General features: G+C 39.5%; 1 protein-coding gene across 2 annotated transcripts in view; it reads right to left on the minus strand.

Annotated features, from left to right (window-relative positions):
* The window catches only part of PDE8A (phosphodiesterase 8A), a 2,218,572-nt gene that overhangs the window by 965,263 nt on the left and 1,237,728 nt on the right, over positions 1–15,581 (minus strand). For both annotated transcript variants that reach the window (XM_086958243.1, XM_086958242.1), the window contains exon 7: positions 10,850–10,928. In XM_086958243.1, the coding sequence (XP_086814369.1) occupies positions 10,850–10,928 (79 nt within the window). The remainder of the gene's footprint in view (positions 1–10,849; positions 10,929–15,581) is intronic.

Below are 15,581 nucleotides of genomic sequence, written 5' to 3' on the forward strand. Positions count from 1 at the left end.
CATCCATCACCAAGGCATAGTTTGCTAGCTCTGGGGTCCTCCTCAGGCACACCCAAAACAGCAAGGGGTAAAGGTTAACTATATCTAGGATGGAGTGTTTGCCCATGTCATGGAAAAGGGTTTGCAGCGGAGTTGAAGTAGGAAGGAAGACTAAGTCCCTTATAAATTTGTTCTCTGCTCTTACCAGTTCTGGGACATTTTCACAACCCCAGAGTTCAGCCCCATAGGTTGCAGAGGGCAAGGCCCTCCCCTCATAAACAGCAAGAGCCGGGGCGATAGGTCTGCTGACTGACATTCGCTGGCTCCTTAGAATAGCACCTGAGACTCTCATGAGGTTTAGCAACATCTTGGCCACATGGGAATCCCACTTCATTCTGCTGTTGATTCTGATTCCCAGGTAGTCAAAATCCTCAACCACCTCAAGCGATGTCCCATTAAGAATGATGTTGATTTTCTTTGTTTTTTTGTGGGGGAGCAACACCATCAGCTTGGTTTTGGTTGTGTTAATGGTCAACCCACGTTCGTGGCAGAACAGGCTAAATATATCCAACAATTTTTGTAGTCCAGATGGGGTTTTGGCCAACAGGAGGGTGTCATCCGCGAAGACGAGATTTGGTGTTTTCCCCCCTGCCAGGACTGGGGCGTCGGCACTGCACTTCTTCAGATTGATTTCTAAGATTTGAATTATGGCATTTTTATTTATACCCACTTGGGCTTTATACCTACTGAATTATAGTACTTATGTATTTTTTCTGAACCTTTATATCGTAAGCGGCAGTCAGTTGCCCGCGGTGAGGAGATAGCGGTGTTAATAAAGTTTATTGAAAACATGAAGGGAGATCTCTAAAGCAAAAGGCATGCAGGTAGCGGCCCGTCCACTGTGGCAAAAGCATGGGTGACGATATCCAGTATGTAAAGAATGTTATGAATATACTGAATAGTATTAGGGTTCCAATATTGACATTGTTAAGAACACCGTGTCTTATATGATATGCAAAGGAAAGATGTGATATAACAAAAAATGTTCGCCATTGTATATTGCGGTGTTACAGGAAATTGAAAATGATCTGATAAAAGACAACATTGCCAAACTTTCAAATGTATATATTATGTTGCAAGGAATTTGAAAAACAAAAAAGGCAAATAATCTGAAAGTAGGAGTGAGTAAACTCGGTTTCACATGTAGTCTATCTTCACGTTCTATCAAATGTTTCAACTCACATGTTTATTTAAATGTATTGTAATCCAACCCATGGCACTCGTGAACAAGTCCCAAAAGGCGTAGAGTGAGTTGCAGATTTTTGCAATTAAATAACGACTGCTAAAAAGTCTTTGTGTTGTCCGTGGCTGCTGTTTTCGGAAGTGTTACACAGCGTGTACTTGGATAGTTTGAGTCTCGCCTGCCTCGCCACGGACCGCCTTCGAGAGAGGCAAGGGGAAGGCGGCGCTGGTGCCTCGTCACTGGCTTTTTTATGTGATATATATGTATATACACACATATATATATTCACTGAAAAAAACATAGGTTTCAGGCACGTTATAGTTAGAAAGTACCATTTAAAAAACCTTTGAAATTCACAGAAAAAAACCTTAGGTTTCAGGCTTGTTATAGTTAGCTGTACATTTCACTCGTACAAAACCATAGAAATTCCTCCATTATAGTTAGTTCTGCTAACTATAACTCGCGCCCCCGCAATACACTGCTGATAACGTCATATATTAACATCACTCATGACATGGTCAGTGACATCACTGATGACATCTCAAATGACATCACTGATGACATCATCCAGTGAATGTGTGTGTCTGTAAAGTTTAAATATGTTTAATATATAGGAAAAGGTGTATTGAAGAATGAGTAAGTGTATACGTGTCTGAATGAATGATTTAGTAGGTGCATGACTGACTCTATAAGTGAGTGAATAAACAAATCTTACTGAATGCATAGGTTAGTGACTAAACTGTGTGAATGACTGTGTCCGTCTGTCTGTTGGTGAGTAACCGGCTACATGGGTTTGTGAATAGCTACATGAGTGTCTATACAGGTTATTGATTGGTTGTCTGAGTATCTGTATGGGTGCCTGAGGGTTTATGTGGGTGGGGTGTCTGTGACTCTGTGCATAGATGTGTGATTGGGTGATTCACTGGGTGCATGGTTTCAAGACTACATCTGTGATGGACTATATGGGTGGGTGATTGTGTGTATGGGTGTGTTAGTGAGTACATGTGTGAGTAACTACATATGTGAAAGGCAGTATATATGTGTGTTGGAGTATATAAATGGCTATAAGTGAGAGTGTGTGATTCTGAGAGTAGCGGTATGGATGTGTGTGTGCTTGTATCAGTGATTGTATAAGTGCGTAAGAATGTGCTAGTATTTGTATGAGTGATGGAGCTGGTGTGTGTATAACTGTATACGTGAGTAAATGGCAGTGTGATTCATTATTTGCATAACTGACTAGGTGTGTGAGTACCTCTATGGATGAGTGGTGGTGTGTAATAGTTTATATAGATGTACGAGTGCATATGATAGTCCTGTACTGAGTGACCATAAGTATGAGTGACTGTATGGGTGAGTGAGTGGATGTGTGTGTAAACCTAAGAATCAGTGAGTGTGTATTTGCGGTTGGAGTGTCTATGGTTTTGAGAATGGCAGTCTGTAATTTAGAGTGGGTGTATCAAAGGTTATATTAGGGTGTGAGAAGATGCATCAATTTATCACATGGATGATGTAATCAGGGATGTCATTTAAGATGGAGATGTCATCAGTGAATTCACTGACCATGTCATAAGTGATGTAATATGTGACGTCATCAGCAGTGCATTGCAGGGGAGCGAGTTATAGTTATCAGACCTAACTATAACAGAGGAATTTCTATTGTTTTGTATGAGTGAAATGTCCAGCTAACTATAACACCCATGAAACCTATGTTTTTTTCTGTGAATTTCTAAGGTTTTTTAAATGCTAATTTCTAACTATAACGTGCCTGAAACCTATGGTTTTTTCGGTGAATTTCAAAGTTTTTTTAAATGCTAATTTCTAACTATAACATGCCTGAAACCTATGGTTTTTCAGTGAATTTCAAAGGTTTTTCAAATGCTAGTTTCTAACTATGCCTACAGAGGTAGGACATTTGAAGAAAGAAGAGAAAATGCACAGGAAGAAACAAAAGAAATGCAGAAAGAAGCAACAGAAGTCCACAAAGACGAAGAAAAGTGCAGGAAGAAGCAAGAAATGTGCAGAAAGAACCAAAGAGGAGCAGAAAGAGGCCTTGTTCCAAAATCATCCTGTACCCACAACTTCTTCAGATGGGCACTGGTGGTAACTGACCCTGACTAACCAAGCCTAGAGCCAGTGCTATGCTAAAAGACACTTAGAATACAGTGAAAACACCAACATACACTAGGGAACACTATGAGTTGGGGTACCCTGTGATTAGCATCACCTCCTCTGTAAGGCCCTAGTATATAATAGGCCAGGGGGGTTAAAACTACCACTTAAAATGCGCCACAGGGCGTGTTTGCACACATGTCACCTAAGGCCCTGCGCTCTCCCTTCACCACTGTGCAAACGCGCCCCCCTGGCGTGTTTTTATTTGGGAGATTAGTCTCCTTTAATCCAGAGGGTCCCTGGGGTCCTACTAGCCCACAAGTTACCTCCAGTAAGCGCCACAGAGCTGCGTTGCAGAGAGGTGTCAAAAGGGATGTGGCCTCTGAACACCTCTCTGCAACGCACCCCACTGGCGCATACTGGAGGTACCTGGTGGCTAGTTGCCGCCCAGGGATCCTCAGTATTCAAGGGGAATTAGTTCCCCAACTTACAACGTGCCAGGGGGCGCGTTTGCACAGAGGTGAAGGGAGGGGGCAGGGCCTGAGGTGACATGTGTGCAAACACGCCCTGTGGCGCTTCATTTTTAAAAAAATTCTCAGCCGGATTCGCACACCCAGCGCAAATTCGGACGATTCTTTTTTTTTAAAAAAAAAATGCTTTTTTAGGCCATGGGGGTCCTTGTGGGACCCCTTGAGCCGGCCTTGGGGGTCAGGGTGTTTCTACCCTGCCCTCTTTTCTTATTTTGCATGTTTCTTTCACTGCTTTCTTGTGCCTCGGTTCTACCGAGGCACAAGATGGCTGCCAACACTTCCTGGTTTGAAATGTTAAAAGCCAATTAGAATGCAGCTCGTGATCGGCAGGGTGCGCGGATCCTCCGTGCCTCTATATATCGAAACTTTTATTTTTTTATTTTCTCAGCAACTACTGAACAAATTTACACCATTTAAAAAAAAGAGTTCTTTCTGAAACAAGGGCTATTTTTGTGCCAAATTTGGTGTAATTCCGTTCAGCAGTTCGGGTTGTAGCCGTGTCTAAAGTTTCCTATGGGAATTAACATAGAGAAAACACGTTTTGGGATACCCCTTTTTTCTCAGCCCCAGCTTGCTGAATCACCCCGAAACTTTCAAGATAGAAGCTGACTGGAGAGCCCCACTAGTTTCGAAAATTTCGCGAAGATTCATCAACCGGCGCCAAAGTTATTGGGAAAAGAAAAAACGCTTTTTGAATGGAAACAAGGTCCTAACTATAACTACCTACTGGCGACCAGTAGGTAATGTATATATACATAAATAGATAAGGAATGCTGAAATGTCCAGAATTTTTTTAACTTCTGGCTCACAACGAATGGAAAGGGGTCAAACAACAACCATGAGTAATGCCAAGGAGACACTAAGATACAAGGAGAGACTCTCCAAAAAAGAAATCAATAAGTGATAACACTATAAAAGTATGTAGCAGTGAAAAGAATTCCCACAGGCCTCCACCTCTTGCTAATGCCAAGCCATCAAGATACAAGTGGGGAATTATTACAAGAATGGGAAGAGCACTTACTGGAATCATCCACTGGTCTAATCCTGATCTTAATAAAACATATTGAAAAGGCTCTAAAAGAAATTCGAAGAGAATTAAAAGAACAAGAGGAAGAAATAGAAAAAATGGATCTGTCGGAAGATTTGGTAAAATTGAAAAATGCCATTGAAAATCAGCAGAAACATGAGGACAGAGTTAAACAACGAAAGCAACATAAATTTCAAAGAGACAAAATAGACTTTGAAGAAGGCAGGATCTTAACCTTTAGCAGACAATATGAAGTGCGAAAAAGTTAAGCACAAATGGAGATAAGCAGCTGGGAGTTTTCAAGCCATGACTCTCTCACAAGCACAGATGCAAGTGAAAATGATAGAACCCCACAAGCTGCATCAGACATCAGAAAAAAGACCAACTTTTTAACCAAAATGAGGATGGCATCAGAACAACAGAACAAAGACAATCAATCAAGGAGAGGTGGAGGCAGAGGCAAGAGAGGGGAAGCCCAGAAGAGGCAAGAGACGCAGGGGAGGAGCCAAGAATGGACACATGGTCCAAGGATCAATTGAGACAGCCCAAGAAATAGATGAATCAAGCTCACAAGAGTTAAATGTATGTCATCAACCTTTTGGATAAAAATCTGACATTGAAAAGGTTTGAATTTCTGTCCAAAATCCCATCTGGACATCGCCCAGACCGGAATTACTTCTATGGCCAAAATATATGCACAAAAAAACAAAAATAGAGTATCAATTCAATCTAACAACACCAACTAGCATCTTAGTGGCCAAAGATATTCAAGGCCTGGAAACTTTATTACCAATGGGAGCAGTGTTGTGTTTGATTATAGATTCCGAATGAATTTTCCCGATTCATGCCCTTATATAGGTACAATTCGCGTTGCCCTTATATAGGCATAGAAATCAAGTCCTTATTTAGGCATAGCTCATGCTACCCAAATACAGGCATGGCTACTTCCATCCGTTCATCTACATCACAACGATTTCTTGGAAAACCAGATCCTTAAGCAGAAGGGACTTCTCCTAGCCTGGATATTGATTTCTCTAAGAAACTCATTATTATGCATGAACAACTATTGCTTAGGGGTTCATCCATGACGTTCATATGCCTGACTTTACGTCAAAGCTGGCATTCCTAAACACCTTCAAGGTATAAATATACCTTCACTTGCTATAGCAAAGTACAAGTGTGGTTCAGTGCAGTTCGACTACCTACTTGCCCGACGCAGCTCGCTACTGCAAGTGCAGAAGGAAGCCGACTCTCAAGCTGACGCACTGACAAAGAAGCTGGCATTCTCCTGCCGAGAATCCAGCTCCAGTGTTTCTGACTCCCCTTGCGGGGTGTTGGGAAATCGAGTCCCACGACAGAGATACCAACCTCTTTCATTCTAAAGGTATGGAGCTTATTAGAACCTAGAGAAACCTTTGGCAATTATTGGCAGAACTAAAACTTATGCTAAAGACAAACACTTACTTCTTCCCTGGTACTAGACCTAGGTTAGGTACATTGGAGTAGGCATATTTTAGAAGCACCAGTTGAGTATTTTTAGCCTGTGTTATTTATTCATGTATTTTTATATATGTCATTAGAACAGACAATGCTATTACAGTATTATTTTATACTACTGTTCTCGCTGTACGCATTATACTTTGCATTTTGTCTAACGATTGTAGCAGTTCACCTCTCTTGCATGAGAAAGATGACTGTTCAATAAACCCCTTTTATTGAAAACGCCCGTTTCACTATTTCTCTGCAACTCTGTAGAAACGAAGCATGCACAATTGAATGAGTGAAAAAGGTATCTATTGTTTCCACGACGCTGAAGATATTTGTTCCAGTTTATTCAAAAAAGTTACTAGTGACCTCTGAGTTAGTCGGCATACACAATTAAGTTTAATATACTTGATAGAGACATACTGACCTCTCTATCCGTATGTCCTATGTCAAATCTATAGTGTATATTATTCCAAAGCGCAGAGCCTATTGGGAATATAGGGACTACACTACAGCAGATTCAACATCACAACAAATGTTGGCTCTAACAGAATTAGAGTAATCACGACCTCCAGTGGGAGCAGGAGAAAGTGGTCTTAAATCAAGATCAGTGTACTACCCAACTCTACCACCAGGCAACAAAGTAGATCTCTTTCATGAGGCAATAATAGAAGATCTCTACAAAATTAAAAATGCTGCCTCCAAGGATAACTTATCAAAACAGTAGAGAGAAGCATTATATAAACTCCAACAAGACAAAACTATTGAAATTAAGTCCGCAGACAAAGGCGGAAATATCATCATCCCTGATAAAAGAGACTACATTGCAGAAGCCGGTAGACAACTAATAATTATGAAATGCTATATTCAACTACCAAATGATCTGACAAAAGAAATTGAAAATAATTTGACATTGCATTTACAAAAGTGGCTTGATAAAGGATTAATAGATGCAGAAGAGCAAAAATATCTCAAATGCAATCATCCAACCATGGCGACATTCTACTGCCTACCAACAATTCATAAGAGCATTGTTGATCCCCCCAGGAGACCGACTGTCTCCGCAAATGGCTCATTATTGGAACCAGTTTCAAACTACATTGACCACTTCTTGGCACCATTGGTCAAAAACCTCAGCTCTTACCTACGAGATACCACAGACCTACTACAGAAACTAGAAGGAGTCACATTGCAACCAACCTTTAAACTTGTCATCATGGACGTAATTTTGTTGTATACGAATATTGAATATTTAATTTGGATTCAGGCGTGCAAGTATTTTTTAGGCAAAATAAATATTCAGTACAATCAGCATAACAATATGCTAATCAAGAGGATCACTCTTTGCTTGGACAATAACATCTTTTTGTTTAACAAACACATTTTTAAACAAATTAAAGGTTGTGCCATGGGCTTTTCCCTTTCCCCAAATTATGCCAATCTAACGATGGGATGGTTTTAACAACAAGTGGCCTGGGCACCAGAAAATGATGAATTCTTGGAAAAGACCATTTTATGGCTCCGCTTTATAGATGATCTCCTGATCATCTGGGATGACACAGAATCAGAATTCATAATATACTTTAACAAACTAAACAACAATGTATCAAAACTGAAATTCACCTTTGAAATCAGTGCCAAAAAAAGTGACATTCCTGGTTCCAAACATCTATGTAGAAAATAACTCCCTACATACAACGTTACATCGCAAAAAAACAGCCACCAATGTGAGTTAACATGGGGAAAGCTTCCACAATGAATCACTAAAATGGAGCATCCCATATGGGGTGTTCTTAAGACTCAGGAGGAATTGCTCTGCAGATACAGAATTCATCAAACACAGTAAGCAAGCAAGAAATAGATTTACGAAACGTAAATACCCCAAAAAAGTAATTGAAAAAAGCTTTCAAAGAGTATTAAATCAACAACGAAGGGACATACTCAACAACACAACAAAAGCAAAGACTGATGAATCTGACAATTCGCAAACAATAAGACTAATAACATTCAGTGCGGAAAACAAGAGCTTGATTGAGATCATCAAAAAACACTGGGGGATTTTACAACTTGATCCGGTACAAATCACTGGTGATCATCCAAATGTCACGTATCGCAGGGCAAAAAATATCAGAGACAAAATCACACATAGCCATTTCCAAGAAGCACCATTAACAACATGGCTACAAAGAAAAGGCTTCTGGCAATGCAAACAATGCAAGGCGTGCAAGATTGCAACACACAAGCAAGAAATTGACATAAAAAAGGGCACCAAATAGAAGATCAAGCAACATCAAACCTGTAAAAGTAAATATGTAGTCTACATGGTTGAGTGCCCGTGCAAACAACGCTAAATTGGAAGCACAATCTTTGAAGTAAAGAAAAGAATTCTTGAACACATTTGTGCCACCAAACATAAGGATAGCTTGAATGCCATAGCCAAGCACATGGAAAAATAACATGACAGCAAGTGGGAATGCTTGAAATACTGGGCCACTGAACAAATCCCACAATCAGAAAGGGGTGGCAATCGCGAAAAAATCTTGCGACAAAAATGAGTCAAGACATATAGTGGCATTTAGGAGACTAGACCCCAGATGTCTCAACCGGGAGGAGGAACTCTATATACAGGTGTAAAACAATTCGATGAAAGACCGAAAACCATGAAGGAAACCGCAAAAAAAGATGAAGAAACAAATAAACATGAGCTCAAGCAACCACTCACTAGAGAGTTGTAAAAGTGACATCAAAGATCAATGTGAGCAAGAAAATGAAGGTGAGAATAAAAATTTCTAATTAAAATAGATACCAGCATCGGATAAGACTCTGTATAACAACAAAATGTGCTCATTAAGAGCGATAAATAAATGGATGCAATAAACGGACACAAAGCACAAATGGTCACAAAAAGAAAAAAATGATAAGGTTCTAATAATTTACACAGTAAACCAAGCGCATTTAAATCACTTTTAAAAATTGCATTAACCGCCCTTTTTAAACATGTAAACTACACGTACCACAATACAGTGTAATAAAACAGGAAGTAACTGTGTGCTGACCGAAATAAAAGATGCCCCTTTCCTGTGTAACATCATCCCGTGAACAAGGTCCAAGTGACTGGACCGAAACGGGTTGGGCATGGCAGTTAACATCTGATAATAAATCCACCCTGATTCCTGTCATCGAGTGAAAGCGTTTCTTTCATGCCGCAAGGCGAATCTTGTTTCATATATATGTCTATATACCTATATCGATATATATATATGTGAGGATCTCCTAATTGGGCGAAGTTTTTTGTGAAATATATATATATATATATATATATACATATGTATTTATATCTATATATCTATATATACATACACATATACACAGGATGTATTTTTCACATCATGTGTATGTGTGTGTGTGTGTGTATATATATATATATATATATGTACCAGCAATTACCTCCTCTGTTCCGAAGTAAGCCAGGACACCCGGAATGTGTTTGCGAAATTTATTTAGCAGATGAAAAGTGCGACGTGGAGCGTGAGCAAGCCTTATCGGCGAAACGCGTCGCACTGGTACATATTTAAGGCTGGTCGGTGGCCTATCTGGGACCGTTCGACGACAACCCAAGGTGCGCAAACCGGCACTGGAGGAGAGAAAAAAAAAATATATATATATATAGCTGCACGCTTTCTGTATTCCAATGACGGTATCAGAAAAAGATTGGCTGGCACACTGGTATCCGGTTAACACATTTTATTCACCAAACCCCCCTCACCCCTTACAGACGCGTTTCGCCTTCGCAGGCTTCGTCAAAAAAAAAAATATATATATATATATATATATATATATATATATATATATATATATATATATATATATATATATATACATACATACGTACACATGATGTATTTTTTTCACATAAAAGCAGTTAGAAATGTATTACGGAGAATCCATTTTTGTAATTGTAGAAGACCGATCATTTTTTTAAATTTTGGAAACATATATATATATATATATACATATACAGACACATACACGTGATGTATTTTTTTCATATATAAGCAAATTAGTTAGAAATGTATTACGGAGAATCAATTTTTCTAATTGTAGAAGAAGTGATCATTTTTAAAAAAAATTTAAACTTTATTCCCAACTTAGATTTGATATGGGGTACACTACTGTGGCCAATTCCAAATGTATATTCAGTCGCATATTTAATGTGTTTTCTAATTTATAAGTACAATAAATTATTTTTGTTTAGTTATTCCATTTTTTATTTTAATGTAATGCTCTATGTGTATTGCCTTAAAATTGCCTTTCATGATTTGGTTTTGCGCCCATGTGTTTTCTCAGTTATTGTTATCCATTTATTCACTTACATCAAGAAAACGTTTTCTAAAATGGTTTCAAAACGGGAATAAACGACCATAGTAGAAGTGGTTTATGTGCATGTGATAGTCCTTGGAAACAGCTGCAACGCACCTGAATTATGTGGTCTTCACTAGTGATTTCAATGGCTTCTCGACTCTTTTCTAACGTTGTAAATAAAGAATTGCAAGCCCTGGAAAATATCAAGATAACTTAATTACAACCGGCATATTTTTGTTTGAAAATATCAAAATAGCAATTGATATATAAATAGAAACAACACAGATGACGTTATATGAAACCTATTACATGGCAAAATGAATGCAATAAAAAAATTAGCATGAGCTACACTGTGGACGTAAACAAAAATTATTCAAACTATATTATTAATTCCTCAAAGATTTGTGGCCAGGCCAAACTTACAATTATTCGATCATGCTAAATTTAAATATTTTGTCAATTTTAAATGCGAATTAACAGCTGTCGTGTGATTGTCCTACACAATGTAAATAAGTAAAGAAAAATGCACCATGTTAAAGTTTATCTTGCATGAAATGAGAACTATGGTTTTAGAACAAGGAACTATGACTGCTAAATTATTACTAGGTTGCAACTTCATCATAACAAGCCTGCTCTCTAAGATATTATTCTGTATTTTTGCCTTTTTTATTTAGATAGGTCAAATTACAGAAAGATCGAGAAAATTTAGTTAGAACAGGCATACGAAATAACAGTGTGTTGCATTAAAGAAATTAGCCCCATCTTAATTTATACGAGCAAAGAGTTATTTTGGAATAGAGCAAGTAAAATTGTAGCAAAAGACTAAATATGAAAAGGTGGAAATACTCATAAAGACTAGTTCTGGAAACTCGGTTGAGTTCTCTAACAACTGCAGTCCAACCGTTAAATCAGGTAAAAGAAATAAATAACAGCTGTAGTTATGATCGGCATAAAGATAGAAAGTCTCCTCTCAAAGCGTAAGGAAAACAAATAAATCACTGTTAGCAGTAGCTAATGGCAATTTGTGCCAGCACAACAAAGTACTAAGGGGCGTGGCAGGGGAGGGGTCCATAGAATGCCTTAACTCTTTAGCTCGGAACATGTACCAAATGGAAAGCGCAAAACATGTTACATAAATGTTGAATTATTTCTAACCAATAGGAAAGGATCTTTCGATGGTCTTCTTCCTCGATTCCCATGGTAAATGTCCATGTCAACATGTAGTCATTTTAATGTGGCTACAGCATATTACAACAAGCATTTTCAATGCAATAGGTGTCGCACGTTTTAGAGTTAGAGCTATTTATCTTGTAAATATCTTTTACTTACCTATGCGTTTTTGTTTGTAGTGGAAAATTATTATGGGAATAATAGACACTGATAGTACGCGTGGCTAAACTAAAGAGAGAGGGCATAAAACGAATTGAGATATAGCTCTACCAAGTTTGGGCACCTGAGAAGCTGAGAGAACACTTGGAAGCGAGACCGCCGGAAAATAAAGGGGTTACTAGGCATGTGGAGATACTGACATTTTAAACATTTGCCAGAGAGAGAACATTGGGGCGGGGGGATGGGTAATCTTGGGAGTGATAAGTGAGTGCTAGAGTGACGAGAAAGAGCTTACAGGTGAGAGTGTATTGTCATCATCATGAATGCACATAAAAGGATTGTAAGATGAGAATGGGAAAAGCGTGTCACGGTGCGATTAGTGGTCATTGTGCTTGAAATCATTCCGCTGAGCTATTAATAAAATGTTTTATTATGTTAAGATTGTTTTATGTATGTTGCTTTAAAAATTACTGCAAACATAAAACAAACTACTTAAATTTGGGGAGAGTGTTTGATGGTGCAGTTACACTGTGGGACCCACCGATGCCGAAAATGCATTAGAATTGGGGACGAGAGAGAGCGCCATTACCATACCAAGCGGGTTTGCTTGTAACATAAGTATTATCTTCTATGTGTTGTGATGGTGCAGTGAGAGCCTAAGGCGGGTGACAAGTGGTCGCAGACACTCTAATAAACTTAGAAATGAACTTTTGGTTGTGGAAGATTATTGCTGTTATGGCTGCAACTCCACAAATAATTTGAAAGCGAGCGCTCCAATAGTGCAAAGTAATTTTACATACATTAAAAATAAAAATCCGTGATGGTGAAGGAAATGGGAGAGCATGTATTGGTGAACTTAGACATGGTTTGGGGAAGTATGTTGCTGCATTGGCTGCACGTCCAGAAATAAAACTTAATGGAGGACGTCAATAGTGCAAAGGTATTTTACCTGTATTAACATTAAAAAAAATTCCAATTGCAAATGTCTTAGAAGTAGTGTGCAATGGCGCACTAACATCCTAGGACAGGCGATACTTTTTCCCTTAACCATAAAATAAAGGAATCTATTATGTTTAGGCAACTAGGTTGCTGTCAAACTTACCTATAAATAAAAAAAAATGGAAAGTGAAACAAAAGAGTGCGTCATATTGCAATTACACACTGAGATATATCGCAAACAGAAAGGATATTTTATTAAAGGTTGCAAAGTATAAGAGCGTGTTATGTTGCAAAAAGAGCCAGACTGATCAAAAGTTAACGTTAACACAATACAAAATGCTTTAGAGTCAGAAAAGCGGAAGAGTGTCACAGTGCATTTAGACTCCGTTGCTGATGAAAACGTAACGCACAGACCAAATTAAAAAGCAGAGCTGTAGGGGAATTTGGATGAAGGTATGAATGGAAGCAGTAGTGCGTGTGAAAAATTTCCGTACAAACCATAGAAAAAAATAGGTTGCTGTAAAACTCACTTTAAAGCAAAGCATAATTCAGTGTAATTAAATATCAATGCTGCCTGTGTACAATATCCCAAAAACAATGTGCTCCACGTGTGATTTATAGATTACATAGCACCTTTGCTAAACAGCAGCAAGCAGGATGAGGTGTGAGGGAGGGGTGGGTTGAGCTTTTCAGCTTCAGCGGAAAAACAGAGACTGCATGCCCCTACAGAGGCCTGGCTTAACATGCTCCAGACAGCGCCAGAGACCACTCCCTCAACACCAGTACCAGGTACAAGCTGGTGGCCGGAAGCATCGACAGTGACTATTCACCATTTTAAAAATTAACTCATTTAAGCAGCCCTGCAATGGGTACAATACTAATACCTCCCGAGCACGCTCCCTTAAGCCCTACGTCACCACATACATGTGGCCACTGGTCATATGCACTTTCGAGAGGGTAAACAGGAACTGCAAGTGGTGAGCTTCCCTCCTCCAGAGAGTTGAAGCAGCGAGGTACAAGTTTGTCACATTGAAGAGCAAGCCGCGCACAGTGAAAGAAAGGCACTGCCATCATTATTCAATATGAAGCAGCATTCTTAAAGTTAAAGCATGGCTCCCTGTTGGAAAAAAATAATGTTGTAAAGGGTCCCCCCTCACTTCTCATGCTGCTTGCTCTGACCGACCCCGGCTGAGCTCTGAAGAGTTCCCGGCCAGCAATCAGAAGAAAATCTGCTGGTAATTCAAATAAATAAAAAAATGTTTAGTTGCCGAGTGCATAACAAAAGAAAGGCGCGAAAGTGCCATGTTAAAAGTAAAGCACGGTGTGGCATGTTTGAAAAAAAATGTTTTACCTACACAATACTCTCTTGCGTCGCATGCTGCTTCTTCTGAATGTTAGAAGTGGTGAAATATAGGGTATGCCCCGCTCATTAAAAAAACAAGCCAGTGAACGGTGCGAGTGGTGCGTGCGCCCCACTGCGACACACGTGACGGCCTATTGGTGTCTATTACGCGCACCAAGTGCGTAATAGACACCAATAGGCCATGGGCGGAGCAATGCGCCCGCCTGTGGCCTATTGCGTGCAGTCTTTCATTAAAAGACGCACGTAAAGGCCAATAGCTGCCCACAGAAGGAAAAGCACACGAACAAGCGTGTGTGATTCCTAGGGCAGCTTACAAAACCCCGTTTTTCGATTACAAAATGCCCTCGCGCTGCGAAGCACTGCCACGCAGTGCAACGCAGGGCGCGAGCCCTAAAAAGATACATCTAGGAATTTCTCATCAGAACCTTTGCAAGCCTACTCTGTTAGCTGTTCGGTGTCCCGTGGTCTAACAATTGACTACTCGATGAAATGAACCAATAATATCTAGCATGTCCTGGTTAGTATACTTATTCATTATAAGCATGTAGAATAGGAAACTATTGAAAATATAGTGAAACAAGGTGTGAGGAAGGAAATATATACATTTTGCAGCAAACCACACATTTCGCAAAGATGTCAAGATAGGGGAAAGGTATGGGACTCAAGGGGATAGTGGTGTCAGGGGAACGCCTGCCAGGCAAAGTCTAACGTGGGGTTCCTAAGGCTTCATTGAGCCAGAAAGTGGGCTAGAAAGAGCCAACGATATTGGAAAAATCAGCAGTATGACCTTCCTGAAAGCCACATTTTTTGGTGAGGTCAACAGTGGCCAGGGAAATGAAGAGAATGTCCAGGTCAAATATAGGATTCAGTGTGAGTCAGAAGACGCCAGACCCTTCGAGTGACAGCCTTGAGGTTTCCAGGCTCAATGAAGAGTGTTTGGAACAGGGGAGATAGATCCTCCCAGTTCAATTCAGACGATGTAGCGCACACATTAGCAGATATTGTTTTTCCCATAATAATATAAAATCTACGTTCAGGAGAAGGAGTAATTCTGAGCGGATCATCTCTAAAGGATGGGGGTATGTCTATTAGGCATTAAATGACAGAGTTAGTCTCTTATCTATATCATATTACTATGACTCAAGTGAATGAGGAGTTCTGAATTGAAGTTTTGTAGGTGGGTTAAGCTTTTAAGGAAAGGGTAACTCCCTCACA

This window comes from Lissotriton vulgaris, chromosome 2_1 (assembly GCF_964263255.1).
Source record: "Lissotriton vulgaris chromosome 2_1, aLisVul1.2, whole genome shotgun sequence".
NCBI lineage: Eukaryota > Metazoa > Chordata > Amphibia > Caudata > Salamandridae > Lissotriton > Lissotriton vulgaris.